General features: G+C 37.5%; 1 protein-coding gene across 2 annotated transcripts in view; it reads right to left on the bottom strand.

Annotated features, from left to right (window-relative positions):
• LOC101599483 (pleckstrin homology domain interacting protein) overlaps nt 1-24981 on the bottom strand; it is a 148301-nt gene that overhangs the window by 86665 nt on the left and 36655 nt on the right. For both annotated transcript variants that reach the window (XM_045160004.1, XM_045160003.1), the window contains exons 8-10: nt 6263-6484; nt 5905-6005; nt 2749-2819 (exon numbers count right to left, since the gene is read on the bottom strand). In XM_045160004.1, the coding sequence (XP_045015939.1) occupies nt 2749-2819; nt 5905-6005; nt 6263-6484 (394 nt within the window). The remainder of the gene's footprint in view (nt 1-2748; nt 2820-5904; nt 6006-6262; nt 6485-24981) is intronic.

Raw genomic sequence — 24981 nt, 5'->3', positions numbered from 1 at the left:
CCAAAATAAACCTCTTTTTTTTTTTTTCCACAAACTGCTCTTGGTTGGATGATTTCTGCCAGCAATGTGAACCTGACTGCAACAAAGACATTCTATGATGTGTTACTTGTTTGTACATGAAATTTAAATCTTAGTCCAGATGAGGTGGCATACCACTTTAGTCCCAAGACTTGGGAGGCTGAGATAGTAAGATTACTGTGAGTTCAAGGCCAGCCTGGGATTACAAAGTGAGTTCCAGGTCAGCTGGGCTAGAGTGAGACCATGCCTCAAAAATACATAAGTATATAAATAAAAATTAGGGCTGGAGAGATGGCTTAGCGGTTAAGCGCTTGCCTGTGAAGCCTAAGGATCTCGGTTCGAGGCTCGGTTCCCCAGGTCCCGCGTTAGCCAGATGCACAAGGGAGCGCACGCGTCTGGAGTTCGTTTACAGAGGCTGGAAGCCCTGGCGCGCCCATTCTGTCTCTCTCCCTCTATCTGTCTTTCTCTCTGTGTCTGTCGCTCTCAAATAATAAAATAAAAATAAAATAAAATAAATTAAAAATTAAAAATTATAATTCTTGAGAGGAATACTTTGTCATGTCTTATGTAATGAAATATTTGTGCTTTTGCTAAGTTATCCACTCTGCAAACTCTTAAAAACAATGTATCTTTAAAAATATTTCAGAATAGTATAGATATATTTGGCATTTTTGAATAGATGTTTTCCAACAGATTCAGTTTTATTAAAGCTTCTTGGATATCCAGCTACCTGGTTGGCTGAAGTGTCACCAGGTGGGTCCTAGGGTCCAGCTCTAAGGTGTGGAGCTGGATGTGGAATTTCAGTTTAAAGGGATGCAAAGTGCTTGATTTCTGTCTGGAGTTCCTGAAGTGTGCTTGCTTGCTTTTTGGTGATGGCTTTTGGAACCCCTCCCCGCAACTTGGTTCTGTGAAAGAGTGCCAATGTCTTCTGCCATTATGGAACATCCCCTGAATCTGTAAGCTTCAAATAAATTCCCTTTCTCCATAACTGTGTCTGGTCTAGCGGTTCGTCTAAGCACCCAGCAACCTGAGTCTGTCTGCTACAGAATTGGAACCAGGAGTGGGGTGAGATGAATCTGACCATGTGGATTTATCTTTTGGAATTTCTGTTTTGGAAGAGTACGCATGAACTTGGTTGGTGCTTACAACTGAAGATGACTTATGGAACAGTAAGGCAAGTATTATGGACTATTCTCTCAAGAGGCTGAAAGTGCTCAGGGCGGAGAAAATTGCATTTGGAGGCTTAATTTACGAACTTTCTAAGGGGAAGGAAAGCCTGCATTGAACTTTACTGGAACTGAGCTACTGGCATTAAGGTCTGGCTGGGTTCCGCTGCCCAGGCCCAGCGTGTTTGATCAATGTTAAGTTTGTAATGGAGATCTGCCTGGAGATCTTGAAGTGTGCTTGCTTGCTTTTTGTTGTTTAGCTTTTGGCTTCCTCCTCTCAATCTTCCCACCCTACCTTTCTCTATCTCTGTGCTTGGTCCTGAGAAAGAGGGCAACTTCTTCTGCCGTTATGGAACTTCCTCTGGATCTGCAAGCTTCAAACACATTCCCTTTCTCCATAACTGTGTCTGGTCTGGAGGTTCATCCCAGAAATCTGAGGCTGTCTGCTACAATGTATGACTATCCTATAACTTTATTATTACTAAAAGGAACACTGTATGGCAGCAATAGTGAAATTTTTTTCAATTTTTTAAAGATTTTGGTAAAAATAGACTCACATCAATTTATCACCCCTTACCTCAGTTAATAATGTGATCTTCAACTATTAAGTCAATAAAGTTAAAGTCAAAGGTGGACAGACAGGTACTGGAAACACTGCATATTGGATCTATTTACATTATGCTTTTTGCTTTCTGACATAGGGTTTCACTCTATCTCAGGCTGACCTGGAATTCACTACTTTAAATACTCATGTCATAAGAAAACTAAGACTGACATTTTACAAAATAAAATTAAAGCTTAATTAGAATATTATCATTGTTATAAAGCTACTTTTTAAAGAGAAAATAATCTAGAGCAAAATAAATATGTACAAATAAATATTTTACTTGCACTGCCAAATCAAGATTTTATTCTTAATGAGACAACAATGTAAAACTGATTCGTTAATCTCAATTAAATATTTGCTTCTTCTCCTACTAAAGCAGTATGGTCTTTTTTGTTTTAAGTGTCAATCATATGATCATATAACTAAATCCCAGCAAACTAAATCAAATTCAATTTCTCACTCTTTTTCAAATTTTATTTATTTATTGAGAGTGTATGTATGCATGTGCCTGTTTTCCTGCAGGTATGAACATGCCACTGTGTCTGTGTGGAAGTCAGAGGACAACTTTGTGATTTAACCTTGCCTTCCGCCTTGCTTGAGACAGGGTTTTTTGATGTCCACTGCTTCCTTCATAAGTTTCTAGGAAATTATTCTGTCTCTGCTTCCCTTCTCACTGTAAACTTCTTGGGATTACAGAAGGTCACAAGAGCATCGAGCTATTAAGTGAGGGCTAGGGATGCAATCTGAGGTACTCAGTTTTGTGGTGAGGGCTTTAGACAATGAGCCATCCCTTCAGCCACCAATTTCTCACTTTTGCTTACTTTTTATCTATGGCAAATGCATAAGAATATGATTTCTAATACAACAGAAAATGTTTTCCATAATGTCATGTTTTTCAGGAGATGCTTTCTAGCATACAACTTTCAAGTGAAAACTTAAGGGTTTAAACAATCTTACCAGCACTAAAGGAAGAACAGATCATTTGAACTCCAGGCCTAGGACGCTCTGTAAATTTTGCAGGTCTTGGACTGTAATGTAAAAAATACACAATTAAAAATATCCTAAAGAAATAAGGAAAACCAGAAAGAAGCCATTTCAAAAAAATAATCACAGCCAGGTTACCTGGGCTATAATGAGACCCTACCTTGAAAAAACAAAAAAATAAAATCAAAGGAAGAAATTAAATAAGGAATACAAGGCTACCTTGTTAAAAATGAATTCAAGATCATTATGTCACAATCATCAGATCTCAAATTCTAGTGAAATTTTATAGTACCTCCAGATATACATGACCATTTATATGTGGAATAATCCTAAAGGCACCATCATACCAGACGTTAGGTATTACTTGTATTCACTTCTAATCAAATCACACAGGTTTTCATACAGCAAACTAGCAACACGCAAATATATAAGTAAGTTATCTATAAACATCAATACATTAGCCAATTTGTTGCATCTCTGAGGCTTATATGTACCAATAACTAACATTTTCAGCATAAGATGCTATTATTCAAACTAGTGAGCTATAGAAATGGATTATATATTCAATTTACTTATATTAACTATATATCATAGATATTAATTAATTAATCAATATAGTTTAACTATATTGAAAAATAAAATTAGATTTTAGTTTTATGATTATTTAAGGAAAAACATACAGATTAATATTTGATATATCAATTACACAGTTTAAACAGTAAGTCTTTCTTATACTATAGAATATATCATCAAACATTTACAAACTTTTTTAAATTGGTATTTGTAAATTACTTTTTTAAAAAATTATTTATTTATTTATTTGAGAGCAACAGACAAAGAGAGAAAGACAGAAAGAGGGAGAGAGAGAGAATGGGCGCGCCAGGGCTTCCAGCTTCTGCAAACAAACTCCAGACGTGTACACCCCCTTGTGCATCTGGCTAACGTGGGACCTGGGGAACCGAGCCTCGAACCAGGGTCCTTAGGCTTCACAGGCAAGTGCTTAACCGCTAAGCCATCTCTCCAGCCCTGTAAATTACTTTTAATTGCCATACATTTCTTGATTTACAGGTTCCACTTAAAGAAACATGTCCACGAAAGCATCCCTAAAAAATATCAAGCCTTACTGAGACGAAATCTATATGAAGAACAATTTACCAAAATCAAACTGAAATTATGGAGTCAATTAAATGTGCTATTTCATACATTCTTACGTATTGCAAGTGTTAATTTTTGGTTCAAATGCCAAGCAACCGTTTAGTTAGAACTCATTTTTAGGTTATGCAAATAATCCTATGAACTAACAAATTTACACAGACTTTACATTTTTAAAGGGAAAAATAATCAACTACAAAAAGATGATCCCAGAGTTCCTATGATTCAAATGCAATGAGTCTAACCTATGTCCAGTACTTAGAACAGTTCCTAGCACAAGTAGTATTTTAATTCTGTTCAGTACATTCTACAGAGCCCATTAATGGCAAAGGTACCTTCTTAGGGGTTCAGAAACAAGATATTTTTGTACTTAGCTACATGATCCTTGGGGGGGGGGGGGAGAGTTAAAAATTGTATAACATACTCTGTTCTTTCCAAATTTGATGATTTCTAATAGCTATTTTCTCCCCTAAAAAAACTGTAAAAAATTTAAGAAAAAAAAAAAAACTAAAGGCAAACAGGTTCACATAGAGGTGAAAATACTGAAAGATAAATAAGAACTACTATTTCTGTCCACAACATCAGTAAAATATTTCAACTTTTACGTAAATTACTGTGAAATCCACTAAATCTTACGGACCACTGTGTAGATGGTTTGTAAATTCCTAAAATGCCTTCAAACTTGAATATTTGTACCCTGAAAGTGGGCAAAATGGCCAAGTAAATGCCATGAAATTATTAGATGCATTAGTCATATATTCAAAGCTTCTCTGTAGAACATATACAGCACTATCTTTCTTTCTTTCTTTTTTTTTTTGGTCTTTTGAGGTAGGGTCCTACTCTAGCTCAGGCTGACCTAGAATTCACTCTCTAGTCTTAGGCTGATTTTGAACTCATAGTGATCCTCCTACCTCTGCCTCCTGAGTGCTGGGATTAAAGGAGTGTGCCACCAAGCCTGGCTCCTTACTGTATTTTTTTAAAATATTTTTTATTTACTTGAGAGAAAGAGGCTGACAGAGAGAAAGTGTGTATGGGTGTATCAGGGCCTCCTGCCACTGCAAAAGAAGTCCAGATGCATTTCCTATTTTGCGCATCTGGCTTTACATGGGTACTGGGGAATCAAACCCAGACTGGCAGGCTTTGCAAGCAAGCGCCTTTAACTACTGAGCCATCTTCCCAACTCTCCCTCCCTCCCCACCCATCATGTTATTACATTTATTTAAGAGGCATGGTGTAAACTAAGCATGGTTGATAACGTCTGTAATCCAGCAATTGGCAGGTATCCAGTATGGGCTACACAATGATTTTCAAACCAAAATCCTCTACACAGTGAGACTAACTGAAAAACTTTTCAAAAAGATGCAAGGATAGCACATACAGCATAAGATCAAAGAGCAAAGTATTAAAATATTGGTCTTACCAATGTTTTTAGCTAGGGGAAAGCCATGTAAGCTTTCTTTATCTCAGTGTCATTAACAGAAAGATTAAATTGTTTTGCTATCTTGTATTGAAAACCAAGATCGTAATAAACCTGAAAGCACCAATGTAAAATGCTATTATGGGTCTGACGTAGAACTTAATGAAACTTCAATAATTTTCTTCAGTTTTCTTAGTGAAATTTAATGCTTGTAGACTCAATAATGTAAATAAAAGTATTCTAAGTAGCACTAGCAACTCTAATATTTTCTCAGAGCAAAAACAAGCTGGTGAAACAAAACTGTGTAATACAAATGGTATTAAAATAGATATTCTTACATCAAATAACTAGAGACAAAACAAAGATAGAGAAAAATAAATGCAAGTTAATGAGAAAATTTCCTTCAAAGCATAAAACTGAAAAGGGGTCGGTGGAAAGCCAAAAAGAATTTCTATAATTTACTCAAGAAAAAAGGCAAGTATTGTTCCCTTGCTACCTTCTTTTATAATTTCAACCATTAAACAAACACAAGTATTTTATGAAATAAAGGAGCAACTGACTTTATTTTTAGGGTTCCAGCATCCCATAGCCAAAAACAAATAGTGCCATCTGCCCCAGTAGAAGACAGGTATCTCTTTGAGCCACTGCACAATGGTGAGAACTGAAAAACAAGCACAGGAAAAAAGAACTAGTCTTGAAACAAGGATACTGACATAGTTCAAATAATAAAATCTATTTTTTCATTAAACTAACTACTACTAATGATAACAGAAAACACTCATGTCAACCAAATCACGACTACCAGGGTCCATCTAATTTATAAAGAGAACAGAAATACTTTTTGGTTTTAAATCGTACACAGTAAAACTTACATTAAATTGTAATTAAGAAAGTGGTACTAAGGAATCAAGTAATTACCTGTAGTGATGTAATAGATGCACTGTGCCCCTGAAGAACAGCTAAAGGTGCACAAGTTCGAAGGCACCAAACACGGATCATTTTATCACAACTTCCAGCTGCTATCATAGTATTCTCATAGTTGACAGCCATGTCTGATATTTCTGCAGCATGTCCTCTTAAAGTAGCTAACAATCTCCCATCGTCTGTGGCCCAGATTTTCACAAGACAGTCATCAGAACCCTTGAAATAAGAATGGATACTAGGAGAATTAATCTTACATATAAGAATACAAGTTTGTAACACACATAAAGAAATCATGTGCTATTTTAAGCACTTAAAATAGTAAATATATTTCTTTGTGGTTTCCCTCTTCATAAAGCTATTTGTTTTATTACATTCACTAATAAAGAACTGCGTACTCACCAGAAAATAAGAGAAATGGGATTAAATAATCAACATTTTCCTATGGTCACCCTTCCCAACAATCTATGATTACTTCTACATCTTATGAAAGATTCTGAATTTTTGAAGTGATAAAACAAATTTGATTGCAAAACAAATGTAATATACACTGGTGACTAATATTATGTATGTTATTTTCTTATTAAAAAAAAAACTTTGGGGGAAGGCTGAGGAGATGGCTTAGTGCCTAGGCACTTGCCTGCAAGGGCAAAGGACCCAGGTTCAATTCGCCAGGACCCATGTAAAGCAGATGCAGAAGGTGGCACATGCGTCTGGAGTTCATTTGCAGTGGCTAGATGTCCTGCACATCCATTCTTTCTCTCTCTCCTCCTGACTCTCCCTCTCTCTGCCTCTTTCTCTCTCTCAAAGTAAAAAACAAAACAAAAAAAACACCTTTTGGGGTAGCTTCTCCTGGAAAGCCGATAGTGTAATATGTAAGATTATCATTATTATCATTAATCTTCAGCTAAAATTATAACAGCTGAAGCTCCTTACTTAGTCAGTATTGTCAATAAAAATACATAATTTTTATTTGATGCAGTTTTACTAACATTTCATGTCTGAATTGATAAGATCAAATCTTAATGTAGAAAACAAACAAAACCGAACATGGGCTAGAGAGATGGCTCAACAGGGCCAAAGGCACTTGCTTGCAAAGCCTAATAGCACAGGTTTGGTTCCCCAGACCCACATAAAGCCAGATGCACAAAATGGTACATGCATCTGGAGTTTGTCTGCAGAGGCTGGAGGTGCTGGCACACCCATACTCATTCTCTGTCTGTGTCTGCCTCTCTCTTTTCAAGTAAATAAATGAAAATATTTTTAAAAAACTAAAGTCACAAAAACAAATCCTGACTCAGTAGAAAACCTACAAAGGCGTATGATTCATACCATTTTTCTTCTTCATACTGACAAGAGATACAGACTTGTTAAATGATCATAGACAGTCCTACCAGTTTGTTCAATTATGTGATTTAAGTCAAACTCAGTATATTAAGTAAAATATTCCCCAATTAACTACAAAGCTAGTTATGACTGAGCTTCGAAATGAATTAGATGGAGTAGCAAGTAATTTAGTGTGTGGTAAAAGCAAGATAACAGTGCAGTAAAATCGAGTTATTAGAGCAGAAGAGATAATTAGGAGAAATAAAAGGATAAGAATTTTATTGCTGAAGATCTACAGGAAGTAAAGAACCATGGCAGAGTCTGACTTCCATTAAGATGGTCTACTCCACCACCTGGCATAGGGAAGAACCCTATAAATACTTGTTAAATAATTAAAAGGGTGCCAGGTGTGGTGGTGCAAAACTTTAATCCCAGCACTTGGGAGGCAGAAGTAGGAGGCTTGCCATGAGTTCGAGTCCATCCTGAGACTACACAGTGAATTCCCGAACAGTCTGGGCTAGAGCAAAACCTTACCACTACCCCCTGCAAAAAGGCTTTGAAAGGCTTGTTTGATTTAATTTCTCTTAATTTCAAAAGCTTAATCAATTCACTCATGTATCATCCAACACTTAATGCGATATAGCATAATTGCCCACCGAACCTATGGTTCAGCAACCCAAGTATAGACTGAAACTATTGGAGAAATAATAGGCATCTGTACTCAACATTTATATACTTTTTCTTGTCATTATTCCATAAACAATAAAGTATAATTACTATTGTAAATACTGGAGAAATGATTTCAAGTATACAGGATGAACATAGGTTATATACAAATTATACATCATTTTATATAAGCAACATCCAGAACTTGGATATCCACAGATTCTGGAATGATGCTCCACAGATATCAAGGGACATTGACTGACGATATTCATCACAAAAATGTAATTCTAATTTTACATAAAGAAATCATGACAAACGTTAAATCATGTTTATGTTTCAAAACACTAATATGATTCACTTTGTTTGCATGAGTGTGGAAAGAGTTTGCTTTGCACTCTACCATGGTTATTTCATGTTTCCCATGTTAACCAAAATGACTCCAACTTTTTGATCAAATATACACTTTAATGAAAGAAGGGGAACCTGTGCTCCCTATAGTATCTTTTCACAAATTAAAATCTAACTGAAGTCTCACTATATTCCTGAGTTTATTACTTAGAACTTATCAATTTAGTATTGCTTTATAAAATCTATTTAAACAAGTGGCAAAAATAAAAAAGCAATGCATATTCTCCCTCACGTATTTATTATTCTAATTAACCTTTCTTTTTTCCCTTCAATTTGCAGGAGAAAAAATTTTGATTGCTAACTCAGGGAAATCTCTCTACTCTCCTATTTCATGACCTATCCTTACCCTTAATGCCACAGATCTTCTGACAGAATTTCACACAGAACTTTTCAGCATCACTATGCAATTTCTATCTCATGCATTGATACTTTTGATCACTAATTTTTAAGGAAACCTGAAAGTAAAGATGATCTCAGAACAAACTGATGTAGGTTCTTTTAAATGACTGTAAGAAATACAAATGCAGAAAAACAATGAACTGAAAAGTAATACAGTGAGAGCTGGAGACATGGCTTAGCAATTAAAGCGCTGCCTGCGAAGGCTGAGGATCCAGGTTGGATTCCCCAGTACCCACGTAAGCCAGAAGCACAAGGTGGCACATGCACCTGGAGTTCACCTGCAGAGGCTTGAGGCCCTTGTGTACCCACTCTCTGTCTCTTTCTCTCTCTCAAATAAATAAATGAGATTTAAAGCTGGGCGTGGTGATGCATACCTTTAATCCCAGAATTTGGGAGGCAGAGGTGGGAGGATCATCATGCGTTCAAGGCCACCCTGAGACTCCACAGTGAATTCCAGATCAGCCTGGTCTAGAGTGAGACCCTACCTCGAAAACCAAAAAAAAAAAGAGAGAGAGAGATTAAAAAAAAAAAAAGGAATGCAGAAGGAAAATAATAGGGAGAAACATATAAGCACTATATGCTAGGCATAATGACACTGACATATGCATGTAATCCCTGAACGGTCAAGGGTGAGGAAGGAGTTCAAGGTCATCCTAGGTTATTTAGCAAGTTGGAAGCCAGCTACAAGAAACCCTGTCCCCAACCCTAAAAAAATTGACAAATGTACTCTGAATGTGTTCTTCTTTTGTCATGTTAGCTACAGGTTGAATGTAGGCATCATGAATGGTGGACAAGTGCTCTGCCACTGAGCTACATCTTCAGCCCCTTACAAACAAGTTTTATATACTGTGGAAGATAACATGACATTGTAGTCTTTAGTCAAAGGAAAATTGATAGTAAAATAAAAGCACTATTACAAATAGTGAATAACAATATTAACATAGGATACATTTCTTTTCAGAAATATGAAGGATACACTCAAACGTGGGTGGCTCCAACCCATGGGCTGGGTTCCACCATTCATGTTCCTCTACTTTCTCCCTGCTGATATGCTTCCATTTGCCACACTAGGACTCTGAAACTTTAGGTCCAATAAACCCTATTCCTGCCATATGCTTCTGGTTGGGTATTATGTCCTAACAATAAGAAACAATAGAAAAGTACGTAACCCAGGTAAGAAGCCCCAGTCCTACTATGAAAACAATCACATAACCCTTACAAACTCAAACCCAGTTGTGAATTTTGATAAGACACTAAAATTCCACATGTAGACAGGTCATAGATAGATAGAAATCCCATTTTGTCACTCAATATAATTCAGAAGCCAGTAGCTGGGTGTCATGTTGAGAACCTATATGGCAAAAATGAGCTACTGTTGGGCGTGGTGGCACACGCCTTTAATCCCAGCACTCAGGAGGCAGAGGTAGGGGGATCACTGTGTTCAAGGACACCCTGAGACTCCACATAGATTCCAGGTCAGTCTGGGCTAGAGTGTGACCCTACCTCGAAAAACATAACAAAACAAAGAAAGAAAGAAAAGAGCTACCATGGGAGACTGAGATCTGAAAACAGCCTCAAGCTGCATAGCTACAATTTGGCTGCCACAGACCCCTAGTGAGGAAAGGTCAAGGGAGGTAACTGAGCATACACAGGGCATACACTGACAAACCAAAATGCATTAAGTGGCAACAATGAAGTATGTAGGTAGCCAATTTCAGAGAATAACCCAGGAGTATGTGATGGCACAGAACCTGGACAGTGGATAGATCAACCTCTGGAGTCATGTATGTATCATTCAAACTGTTTTTCTCTACATCGGGTTCATTAATATTCAAGAGATCTAAGGAAAGCATGAGGGTAGGTCTTCTGCCTGATCTTGGTACTTCCCAATTCCTAATGCACTTAGGAAACTACCCTCAACTAAAACACTAGAACACCGGTGGGTACAATCTGAGAAGTCTGGGAAGGTCAGAGAACCTGCCCAGCCACAGACTACAAAACTACCTATGACCAGCAGAGACCACTGATATGCAAAGCAAAGCTACCTTGAAGGTAACTCTGGTGGTCATCAGACACTAGTCCAGCATAGACTCAGCATCAGCATAGACCAAAGGGAAGTCAACAGTTGACGTTCCCCATCTCTATATATAATAATTGGCAGTATCCAATTTTTTTTTTGCAATTTTAAATTTTTTCTCAATTTTTATTAACAGTTTCCATGATTATAAAAAATACCCCATGGTAATACCCTCCCGCCCCCTACCACTTTCCCCTCTGAAATTCCATTCTCCATCATATCCCCTCCCTATCTCAATCATTCTACTTACATATATACAATATCAACCTATTAAATAACCTCCTTCCTTCCTTTCTCTTCCCTTCATATCTCCTATTTAACATACTGGCCTCTGCTACTTTTTTCTTTCTCACACAGAAGTCCAATCATCTGTAGCTAGGATGCACATATGAGGGAGAACATGTGGCGCTTGGCTTCCTGGGCCTGGTTTAAAGCAATGAGTATAATCCTTTACAGATCCATCCATTTTCCTCAAATTTCATAACTTCATTTTTCTTTACTGTTGAGTAGAACTCCATTGTATAAATGTGCCATATCTTCATTATCCACTCATCAGTTGAGGGACATCTAGGCTGGTTCCATTTTCAGCTATTATAAATTGAGCAGCAATAAACATGGTTGAGCACATACTTCTAAGGAAATGAGATGAGTCCTTAGGATATATGCCTAGGAGTGCTATAGCTAGGTAGATCAATCTTTAGCTGTTTTAGGAACCTCCACACTGATTTCCACAATGACTGGACCAGATTGCATTCCCACCAACAGTGTAGAAGGGTTCTTCTTTTTCCACATCCCCGCCAACATTTATGATCATTTGTTTTCATGATGGTGGCCAATCTGACAGGAGTGAGATGGAATCTCAATGTAGTTTTAATCTGCATTTCCCAGATGACTAGTGATGCAGAACATTTTTTTAGATGCTTATATGTCATTCATATTTCTTACTTTGAGAACTCTCTATTTAGCTCCATAACCCATTTTTGATTGGCTTGTTTGACTCCTTATTATTTAACTTTTTGAGTTCTTTGTATATCCTAGATATTAATCCTCTATCAGATATATAGCTGGTGAAGACTTTTTCCCATTCTGTAGGTTGCCTCTTTGCTTTTTTCACTCTGTCCTTTGCAGTGCAAAATCTTTGTAATTTCATGAGGGCCCAGTGATTAATCTGTGGTTTTATTGCCTGAGCAATTGGGGTTGTATTCAGAAAGTCTTTACCAAGACCAATATGTTCAATGGTTACCCCTACTTTTTCCACTAGCAGTTTCAGAGTTTCAGGTCTGATGTTAAGGTCTTTAATCCATTTGGACTTAATTCTTGTGCACAGAGAGAGAGAAGAATCTATTTTCATCCTTCTAGAGATATATATCCAGTTTTCCCAACACCATTTGCTGAAGAGGCTGTCTTTTCTCCAATGAGTATTTTTAGCATTTTTATCGAATATCAGGTGGTTATAGTTACCTGGACTTACATCTGGGTCCTCTATTCTGTTCCATTGATCTACATGTCTGTTTTTGTGCCAGTACCATGCTGTTTTTGTTACTATGGCTCTGTAGTATAGGTTAAAATCAGGTATGGTGGTACCACCAGCCTTACTTTTGTTGATCAGTATTATTTTAGATATTAGAGGGCTTTTGTGATTCCAAATGAATTTTTGGATTGTTTTTTCTACTTCCATGAAGAATGCCTTTGGAATTTTGATAGCAATTGCATTAAATGTGTAGATTGCTTTTGGTAAGGCTGCCATTTTACAATTCTGATTCTTCCAACCCAGGAACAAGGGATGTTTTTCTACTTCCTAGTGTCTTCTGCAATTTCTTGCTTCAATGTTTTAAAGTTTTCACTGCAGAGATCCTTTACTTCCTTGGTTAGGTTTATTCCAAGGTACTTTATTTTCTTTGATGCAATTGTGTGAATGGGAGTGATTCTCTGATTTCATCCTCTGTGTGTTTGTTATTAGCATATATGAAGGCTACTAATTTCTGTGTATTTATTTTGTATCCTGCTACATGCCTGTAGGTTTTTATCAGCTCTAACAGTTTACTAGTAGAGTCTTTAGGGTCCTTTATATATAGAATCATGTCATCTGCAAATAATGATAACTTGATCTCTTCCTTTCCAATTTGTATCCCTTTTATGTATGTCTCTTGCCTTATTGCTATGGCTAACACTTCCAGAACTATGTTAAATAAAAGTGGGGACAGTGGACACCCTTGTCTTACTCCTGATTTTAGTGAAAAAGCTCCCAGTTTTTTCCCATTTAGTAGTATGTTGGCTGTAGGCTTGTCATAAATAGCCCTTATTATATTGAGATATGTTCCTTCTATTCCCAGTCTCTGTAGAGTTTTATTTTATTTATTTATTTATTTATTTATTTATTTATTTATTTATTTATTTATTTAATTTTTTTTTTGTTTTTTTGAGGTAGGGTCTCACACTGGCCCAGACTGACCTGGAATTCACTATGGAGTCTCAGGGTGGCCTTGAACTCATGGCAATCCTCCTACTTCTGCCTCCCAAGTGCTGGGATTAAAGGCATGTGCCACCATGCCCGGCTTTCTGTAGACTTTTTTTTTTTTTAATTTTATTTATTTATTTGAGAGCAACAGACACAGAGAAAGACAGATAGAGGGAGATAGAGAGAATGGGCGCGCCAGGGCTTCCAGCCTCTGCAAACGAACTCCAGACACGTGCGCCCCCTTGTGTATCTGGCTAACGTGGGACCTGGGGAACCGAGCCTCGAACCAGGGTCCTTAGGCTTCACAGGCGAGCGCTTAACTGCTAAGCCATCTCTCCAGCCCCTCTGTAGACTTTTATTATGAAGGGATGTTGGATTTTGTCAAATGCTTTCTTTGCATCTAATGAGATGATCATGTGATTTTTGTCCTTCAATCCATTTATATAATGTATTACATTTATTGATTTGTGTATATTGAACCATCCCTGCATCTCTGGGATAAATCCTACTTGGTCAGGGTGAATGATCTTTCTGATATATTCTTGTATTCTGTTTGCCAATATTTTGTTGAGAATTTGTGCATCTATGTTCATGAGGGAGATTGGTCTGTAATTTTCTGTTTTTGTTCTATCTTTGTCATGTTTTGGTATCAGGGTGATGCTGGATTCATAGAAGGAGTTTGGTAGAATTCCTTCTTTTTCTATTTCACTAAAAAGCTTAAGAAGCAATGGTGTTAGCTCTTCCTTAAAGGTCTGGTAAAATTCAGCAGTGAATCCATCTGGGCCTGGGCTGTTTCAGTTGGGAGATTTGTTTTGTTTTGTTTGTTTTTTCAAGGTAGGGTCTCACTCTGGCTCAAGGTGACCTGGAATTCACTATGTAGTCTCAGGGTGGCCTTGAACTCTCAGCGATCCTCCTACCTCTGCCTCCCGAGTGCTGGGATTAAAGGCATGTGCCACCACTCCCGGCTAGTTGGGATATTTTTGATAACTGTCCAGATCACCATGCTTGTTATAGGTCTATTTAATTGATTAATCTCACCTTGATTTAATTTAGGTAGGTCATATAAATCAAGGAAATCATCCATTTCTTTCAGATTTTCATACTTTGTGGAGTATATGCTTTTATAGTATATAGTTCCTATGATTTTTTGAATTTCTCTGGTATCTGTTGTGATGTTACCTTTTTCATCTCTGATTTTATTAATTTGTGTCTCTTCTCTCTTTTGGTCAGATTTGCTAAGGGTTTATCAATCTTGTTTATCCTTTCAAAGAACCAACTCTTTGTTTCATTAATTCTTTGGACTGTTTTTTTTTTTTTGTTTCTATTTCATTAATTTCTGCCCGAATCTTTATTATTTCTTCCAATCTACTGAGTTTTGGTTTGCCTTGTTCTTCTTTTTCCAACGCTTTTCTCGAGGTAGGGTCTCACTCTAGCTCAGGCTGACCTGGAATTCACTATGTAGCCTCAGGGTGGCCTCGAACGCGTGGTAATCCTCCTACCTCTGCCTCCCAAGTGCTGGGATTAAAGGTGTGTGCCACTGCGCCCAGCAGCAGTATCCAATTTTTGAGGACCACAAAGAATCTATTTCAACACTCTGCACTCCTTTTTAAAACTACGCTTTCAGATTTTAACGTTTTTGTTTTTATTTTTTGAGGTAGGGTCTCACTCTAGCCCAGGCTGAGTTGGAATTTATTATATAGTCTCAGGGTGGCCTCAAAGTCACAGCAATCCTCCTACCTCTGCCTGCCAAGGGCTGGGATTAAAGGCATGTACCCAGCTAGATTTTAACTTTGTTAATGTCCTTCAGAGATATATGTAATTTTATTAACAGATCATTTTCATTACTGGACAGTACCTTTTTCTTCATTTTTTTTCAACTTTGTACTGTTTCCATTCTCACCCATTATTAGTAAGTTTTTAAGCCTGTATTTTTCACTCTTCATCTTATGTTTATCTAATTTTGTCTTTGAGCCTTTTCATTAATGGGAACTTTTTTTCTGATTTATTCATTTCTCATTCCCCCTACGGCATTCTTCTAACCTTGTCATCTTTTCCCATTTTTGTATTTTTAGCCTTACCTTTCCTTTGTTACCTCACTTTCCTAACCTCCTTTCTTTATCTCATTCACTTACTATTTCCAAACTTAACTATTTGGGGGGGGGGAGGACCATGTATGTGGTGTGTGCATGTAGTGGAGGCCAGAGGTATATACACCATGTGTCTCCCACATTCAACTGGTGACTTATTAGTGGATTTTAATTGACTGTTAAGTGTATTTCTCTATTATATGTCTGGTTTGATGTTGTTGCTATTGCATTAATTTTCTCCTAATTGAGTAGTACTGAGGAATGTACCTTCAAGAGTAGGCTGCTTACATTTATACAATGGAGTTCTACTCAGCGGTGAAGAAAAATGAAGTTATGAAATTTGCAGGAAAATGGATGGATCTGGAAAGGATTATACTAAGCGAGGTTAACCAGGCCCAGAAAGCCAAGTGCCGCATGTTCTCTCTCACATGTGGATCCTACCTACAGATGATGGGGCTTCTGTGTGAGAAAGAAAAAACTCAGTAGCAGAGGCCAGTAAGTTAAAAAAGAGATATAAAGGGAAGAGAAAGGAAGGGAGGAGGGTACTTAATAGGTTGTTATTGTATATATGTAAGGAGAAGAATAGATTAATGAGGGCGAAAAGGCCCAAAGTGAGGTCAGGGGAAGAGACTGAGTAAAGGATAGAGCTAATCAAAATCTAAGAGGATACAAATAAATCATATGGAATTCTCCAGTTTTGGACAATGGAACACTCCGGAGCCATAGATCGTTGCTAGTAAATTTTCAGTGCCAGGGATGGGATACCTCCAGTGAGTTGTTGGCCAGGGAGGTCCATGATGCCCCCAAAACATTATAGGCCATTGCCGAGGCCCTTGGTTTCCCACCATGAATAGGCCGTAAGACCCTATTGCTGAAGACTCCACATACTTGGGCTGCAAGGCCACTGAGAAACCTTGCTGGAACTGAGCTGATGACCTCCTCCATGTAGACCGGCTGACAGAAAGATGGAAGAAGCCATTCTACATGTAGTTCCATGGGAGAAAGATACACCACCAGTGAAGATACTCAACAGTGGACACTGCAAGCCTTATAATTGGCCAGCCAGCCCAAATGAACCAATGGGTGCAATAGTGGCACATCTGTCATGGTGGAAACCAACTGCCCTCCAATTGGACTGGGGGGCTGCTCCATGGGAGGGAATACATCCCTGATACTGAAAACTTAAAACAGGGGTAGTCATGATCCCTAGGGGTATAACATCTGCTGATGTCTGGTTAAGTGTATATACTATGCTTATCAAACTTCCCAGTAAGCACTTCTCTTAATATTCATACCCTTATATTAATGCTCCTCTTACTTTGGTAGAGAATCTTCTCTTTTCAGGGGGCAGTGACCTTGGGATAACTCAGAAGGTGTCATGGTGTTGGAAAGAGCAACTAGAGAGAGTACCAGTACCGACTAACATCTCGATCACACCTTCCAAGGCTCAGGGTCTAATGCAGAAGAGGTGGCAGAAAGAATATAAGAGCCAAAGGAAGGGTAAGACTCCTTACAACATGCTCCCTCCAGACATAAAATGGCCTGGATATCCATGACCTCATAGTGCCTGATATTACCTACACAAGACCATCATAAGAGGAGGGAAAGATCATGACATGAAAATAAAGTGAGGACTTATTGAGATGGGAAGGGGATATGATGGAGAATGGAATGTCAAAGGGAAAAGGCAGGAGAGGAAGGGTATTACCATGGGATATGTTTTATAATCATGGAAAATGTCTTTTAAAAATTGAGAAAAAATTAAATTAAAAAAAAAAAAAAGAAGAACAGGCTGTGTGGAGGGGGCCGTGGAGCAGCCAGGGTGCTAAGGAGGAGACAACCTGACACGCTGCCAGTTACAAGGCTAATCTGACTCTACTGCATGTTCCTGGGATGGAACCCTGTGCTCTTATTAGCATTGCTTTGTTCATTAACAGGTAAACTTTAAATATGGAACCCTGTGCTCTTATTAGCATTGCTTTGTTCATTGACAGGTAAACTTTGAATAAAAGTAGTCAGAAGACAAAAAAAAAAAAAGAGTAGGCTGCTTAATAAGAACCTACCCAAATAAAACCAAAAGATATACAATTCAACAGACATGAAAACACAACACAGAACATGAGGAACATGAAAAAGCAAATGACTCCTTGAAAGTTCAGAACCACATGCTGGACAAGATACAGAAACAGAGAAAATACTAGATGGTGGTTTCATATATGCAGAAGGAAAACTAGGTCCATGTTTCTCACTCTGCAAAAAGTCAATTTAAAACATATCAAAATCCTTAGTTTGAGACTGCTGGGGAAAAGATGCCAACACAGGCAAGAACTTTCTGAAAGGTTCTAACAGCACAGGAGATAGCCCTAAAAACTGACAAATGAGATCATATAAAACTTAAAAAGCTTCTGTTCCACTAAGGAAGCAATCACCAGAAAGAGACAGGCTACAGAATGGAAAAGAATCTCTGCCACTAAATTAGACTATCAATTACCTAGAATAAGTACAAAAATTAATTACCAAAGAACAAACTAATCAATAAATGAGCTACTGAATTGCATAGACAGTTCTCAGAAATACAAATGGCCAGTGCTGGAAAACAAATTCAACATCCTTACACATTGGGAAAATGCAAAGTAAAACAGCTTTTGAAGGTTTACTTCACTCCAGTGAGAACAACTATCAAGAAAATATGGCAAAGTGGATTATGATCACGGTACATGGTATTTATGGAAGTTGTCAATAAAAAGTTTTAAAAGGGGAGCTGGAGATGGCTCAGCAGTTAAAGGCACTTTCGGGCAAAGTCTGCTGATCCAGGTTCAATTCCCCAGTATCCATGTAAAGCCAAAGGCACAAAAATTGGTGCATGCGTCTAGAGTTTGTTTGCAGTGCCAAGAAGCCATAGTGTGCCCATATTCATTCATTTGCTGTCTCCCCCTCCTTTTTTCTCTATGGTAAGTTAAAAAACAAAACAAAATATGGAAACATACTAGAAAGAGTGTGGGGTAATAAAGGAATCCTAATACATTCTAGTGGGAAAGTAAGCTGTGTATGTAGCCACTACAGAAATCAATATGATAGTTTCCAAAAAAAATACACACACACACACACACACACAGAGCTATCATATGAATTAGCTATACCACCCATGGGTACATAGTCCTAAGAGTCTAAGTCAACATACGATAGAGATACTTGCACATGTTTACTAATGTGTTGATCACAATACTTAGGATATGGAAGCAATTTAGATGTCCATCACCACATGAATAAGGGAAATGGAATTTTAGTCAGTCATAAAGAAAACTGAACATGACAATTACAGGATAATAGATGAAAATGGAAATCATTATTTTATTCTTATTTTTATTGACTTGACCTAGAGAGAGAAAATGGGTGTGCCAGGGCCTGCAGACACAGTAAATGAATTCTAGACGTGTATGCCCCTTGTGCATCTGGCTAATGTGGGTCCTGGGGAGTTGAGCCTGGGTCCTTTAGCTTTGCAGGCTTAACCTTAACCTTAACCTCTAAACCATCCTTCCAGCCCTAGAAATCATTATTTTAAGTGAGATAAACAAGACTCAGTAGACACATACTGCCTATACCTCTCATATGTGCAACCTACATTTTGTGTATCTGTATGCACAGATATTTTAAGTAGAAAAGTAATCATGAGAGGGAAGGAAGAGATTTGGGTGGATGAAATTTCTATTGACTGTCACTTAGGAAAGGCACCTTGGGGCATGCTTATGAGGGAGTAACTAGATTAGATTAGGACATGCCTGTGTGAGGGCTTATCTTGAATAGATTAACTGAGGTGGGAAGATCCACTTTAATTTTGGGGCCAGCATTCCATGGACTGGTGTCCTGGATTATATATAAAAAAAGAGAAAGCTATTTGACAGTAGCATGCTTCCTCACTGTGGGTTGAATATGAAGACCACCAGCCACAAGCTCCTGCTGCCATGCCTTCCTCACCATGATGGACTGTAACTTTGAACTATAAGGCAAAATAAGCCCTTCCTTAAATTGTTCTTGTCAGATATGTGGTCACAGCAATAAGAAAGTAACTACAAGGGGGAAAAGAGAGGAAAATGGATACATGTGACATGGAAGCACAAAAGGGGGTGAAGACACAAAGCAAGAGGCAGGGCAGACAAGCAAAACAAAGCATGATGACACAAATGTATGAAAATGTCTTAGTGAAATCCATTACTTAGCATTCTAACAATTGTAAAAACAAAAAAGCAAGGGAGAGAAAGCAATTTTAAAGCAGGTCAAAAGACACAGCAAGTAATGGAAACCTCAGCCAATAAATATATATATATACACACACACACACACACACACACACACATACACACACACACACACACAAATACATACATATACATATATATGTTATATATATATATATACATATACACACATACATATGTTATATATATATATATATATATATATTATAACACACACACATATATATATACATTATATGTAACAAATACCTGAGCAGTATTTTCTGAATCAGCAAAGCAGAGGGAACAATATAATGAACTAAGAACATAAACAAAGCTTAGAAATGAAAGCACTAAGGATTATTTCTGAAAGAACAACAGTGAAAAACCTGCTAAATTTATGTGGCAGGATTATAGAAACACTAACATATAGTTAGTTCTCGGGGTTGCAGACAGGATGTGGAAGTAACGTAAAAATAACAAGTTAAGCTTGGGAAGGTTTAACCTAAGGGAAAAATCAGAGGGTTTTGAAAGTCTGCTAAAGGGCTTGAATTGAACCTCTTAAGGTAGCTGCTAGAAATGCTGTGATAAGCTCACTCACCATGCTTTACTCTGGCCCTATTAATTCCTGCTTTCTCAATAGATCTGAAGGCACAGGTCTGACTCTAGAGATAGAAATCTTGGTTGTTATCAGCTTATAGATAGTAGTTGAAAAAAATGGGGGTAGATGAGACTGCCAAGAGACAGCAGTTAAAAGTAATTATCTCGAAAAATCATAAAATTGAAAATTTATTTTGGAACTTAACTTTTAAATCAAACTCCATTATGCTAGTGTTTAATCCCAAGCCAGCATGAAAGAGCAGTGTATAGTTATTTTTCACAAAAAATAGACTTGTATTAGTTCCCATAGAAGAGTGCTCCCTAACATGTTATCACTTGTTCGCGATCATCAAACTAGCACATACTAAAAAAAAAAAGGCACAATAAAATAGAATGTGAACCTTTTAGCTTGCCCTAAAAATAAGACTCCAAATTTAGTGTTGTTTTTTTTTTTTTTCTTTTCAAATTTCAATATATTGAAGGAGAAATAGGAGAAAGCTAGCTTCTTTCAGGCAGTTTGTTAGAGACAAAAGCCCAAACAGAACAAAGGGATGCCATTCTGCCCATCTTGGCCAAAGGGAAACTTGGATCTGATTGCTCTCTCAAAGATGGCCCAGCAGGAGCTTCCTGCTGCTTCTTCAGCTCTCTGAGTCCATGAACCAATGAGATCATGCCTCCACCACCTGAGCCTGATTGACAAGGCACACCCTAACTTGATGTCTGATTCATACAAAGGGGGTTATCCATATAGCCCAGTCTCTTCTTCCTTCTACCCTATCACTGGCTCACTCTCTCTCCTCTTCTTTTGCTCAATGACCTGGACTGAACATCCACTTGAGTCTGTCCCTCCTTCCTAGTGGAGCTGGGACCAGCTAGCCGGCTAGAAAGGAGAGAATACTTACCTTAGCTTGGGTATTTTTTTTCTTGCCTTCTATCTGCTTGATGATCTGGGTAACTTCTCACTTTAATCACATGTATAACTTTCCTCTAATTTCTGATTCTACCGTGTGTATATTCCCTTCACACTCTAGATCTACCACATGAGTACCTCTCCTAAACTCTGCTACCTGTGTCATTTCTCTAAACTCTGGATAACCATGGGTTTTTCTCATCTGAATTTTCTGGTCTCTGCTTTGGTACTTTCTCTTTTCTGCCCTGTGATCTCCATCTGGATACACATTCTCTCTTCTTTTGCCTTGTGACCTGGCCTGAACATCTACATGAGTTTTGGGAAGACAGCCTGGAGATAGTACTTACTGTACAAGTGTGAGTACCTGAATTTAGATCCCAAGAACATATAGAAAAGGCAACACTTTAGCAAGCATCTGTAATGTCAGTGTGCCAAGGGCTAGAGAGAAGATGCAGACACAAGAGCCCCAGAAGTGTGCAGGCTGACTTATGCAGCAGTAAAGAGCAGAGACGGTGCCTCAAACATGGTGGAAAGCCAGAACAGCAGCTCAGGTTATCCTCTGACCTGCACACATGCACTGTAGCACAACTATTCAGAAAAAGCACTTATTTAACCTGGAACACAATAGAGTACATATTATTTGTGAAAAGGCACAGTGAGGGAAGGTGAAACTTTAGAAAAATAAAGATTTGCCCAAACTGAAGAAGCTGGTTTTACTAACTTCTAAATTTGCTTTTTTTCCCCCCTGCTACATCTGAAAAGGCCACACATACTTTATTTAAGAAATACAGTGAGCAGAGGAGATAGCTCACTGGGTAAAGCTCTTGCAGCTTAAGCATGAGAGCCCTGAGACAGCCTGAGTTCAACTTCCTAGCACCCATATAAAATGCTTGGTGTGGCCACACACATCTGTGACCCTAGTCCCGTGGGGAACAGACTGCAGAATGGCTGGGGCTCAATGACCCAAAAAATGACAGCTCTGGGTTGAGAAGGTAACTCCAGCTAAATGAAATAGAGGAGACTGAAGTTCTCTTCTACAGATGTGCATACACCATGCTTACTCTACACACACGTGCTCAAGATGAATTTTTAGAAAAGAAAGAAAAATAAAGAAATAGGCCTTAAAAGGAATTATTTATTCTGCTGAAATTACTACAATCTTTAATAGTTTAAGTATTGTCTGGAGATGAGTAATAATAATCAAGCTTGCAGCAGTTGTATCTCTTACAATGTATCTCATTTCTCCCATCTAAAAAAAGTCCAAATTTTGTGAATCACTATGTAAATAGTTATATTTTTTTTAAATATAAAATTTGAGGACTAAGGAGATAGATGTGTCAATGGATAAAACAGCTTTCCAGAGAACTCTAAGCTCTTGAATTGGGGCGCCCTGACCCCATGCTGGAAGCTATCGCAGGCTTCTGTAATCTCAGTACACCTATAGCATGGAGGCATCGACAAGAGACCCAGTTTCAACCTAGGACATACCAAAAGTTGTTCTCAGACTTCCACATGTTCACTGTGGTATGTGTGCATGCACACATACATTTACATACACAAAAAATTTTAAACTAAATAAAATGCTTAAAGGACAAAATTCAGATAAATAAAATAGATACTACCATTTTCCATGAAAAAAAAACCTAACTACCCAGATTAGATTCCCCAGTATCCAAACGAAGCCACATGAATCCCCCACCCCCTAGCCAATAAAATATTTTTCAAATGTAGGTAATGTCTAATAATCCATTTGGCTCTTATTCTCTGATGAATGAAGGCATCTCACAAAACTCTCACATGGCTTTCTATTTTGTAAAGTACTGGGTATTCTGATTTGTCTCACTCAAGGAAAAAAATGCTATAAATCTACTGACACAACAATCTCATGAAACCTTAAGACACAGGGCCACAAGTCACTTAAATATGATTCAGAAACAATGTTCACAAAATTTAATAATTATTTTCTAAAAATCTAGTTTTGTTGAAACTATTTGTCATTTATGAAAAGAAAAACTAAATTTCTGAACAACTTGATAAGGTTCTATTTGTATGCCTTTTTCATTAAATACTGTGACTATATAAGTAAAATATATTTTCATGTTCATTATAGATGCTGTTATAAAGCAACTGAAGAATAGAGGTGGCAAAATATGTGAAATGTTAAATAAGGAAGAAAATACTTTACCAGATATAGAAGTAAAGTATAAAGAATGGTTGATGTTAGCAAGCACAGAATCACACACATTTGCAAACAGGTCAATTTTGTTTAGATATCAAATAACCTTAAAGTTAAAATGCAGATCTAAAAAGGGGCAGCTTCAATTAAGTACAATTACTACTTTGGTATAAAAATAAGTTAGGTGAATTTTAACTATAAATAGGAGACACAGTGTTCATAGAAATCCACTATTATAGAGAAGAGTAAATGAAGAAAATTCTATTTTTTCTGTTATTATATACTTAGAGTTAGGCATTTTACCTATTGTCATTATAATAAAGTCAAAAACATCATAAATGCATTCAAATTCACTTTGTTACTTAAGCTACAAAACACTAGGCTGGCAATCAGAACTAAAAATTGCTAATAATTTAAACTTAGCTGAAGTGTTTTCAAGAACAAGCTTACTAATCAAACCTCTGTTTCACTTCCCTCAGAATCAGCCCCCCCCCAAAAAAAAATCAGGGTCAATCATCTCAACACATACTGAATGTTTTCATCAGAGGTCTATCTAGACCAGCAACGAACCAATTTTACCACCATCACTTGCTCTGATCCTACTGTCAATATGCTAAATGTCATCTACGACAATAAGCATGCTAATTCTGCTACACTGCAAATTCAAATAGCCTACTTCACTTGGTAGGCTAACCCTAATCAACAATCTTCTGTTTTCTAAGTAGTCTCTATTTTACTACTCATTCCTCCTGTCACCTAAAACCCAGTCTATTCCATAACCAGAATTCTCAGCAGATAAATTAAATATTCAGTCCTACAGAAGTTTCAAGATTTATAACGTATCTGTATGTCTCCATCACCCTGATTCATCAACTTTTGATTTTTTTCTGCACTTAGTCCATCACCTTTCTTCCCTGTTTCTTATATAATCACACAGGTGTATGGGCATACACACAATTAAATATTTTTTATTTTTACTCATTTAAGTGCATGCTAAAGAACTGATACTCTATCACTTCGAAATATCCAAGTGTATATATTTCTCCAAGATAAGTACACTTCCTACAAAACCAGGCAAACCAATACAGATAACACTACCATCAATCTACAAGGGCCCACCCAAATTCTATCAATTATATTCATAATATTATATTCTTATATTATATTCATAGTCTTCCTTTTTGGCACAGGTCTCCATACAGCATACAGAAACACATTATACTTCATTGTTGTTTCTTCATGCTATTTCAGCCTGGAATACTTTCCCATCCATGTCCTCAGCAGTTCATAAAGAATACAGTCCGCACAACAGCTCAGAACATGGCTTATTGAATGGTGTCTTCATGACCCGATCCAGGCCATGCTATCGCTGCA

The sequence above is a fragment of the Jaculus jaculus genome, chromosome 10 (genome assembly GCF_020740685.1).
Source record: "Jaculus jaculus isolate mJacJac1 chromosome 10, mJacJac1.mat.Y.cur, whole genome shotgun sequence".
Classification (NCBI taxonomy): Eukaryota; Metazoa; Chordata; class Mammalia; order Rodentia; family Dipodidae; genus Jaculus; species Jaculus jaculus.
The sequence above is the reverse complement of the archived record's forward strand: the minus strand, read 5'-3'. Positions and strand labels throughout refer to the sequence as shown.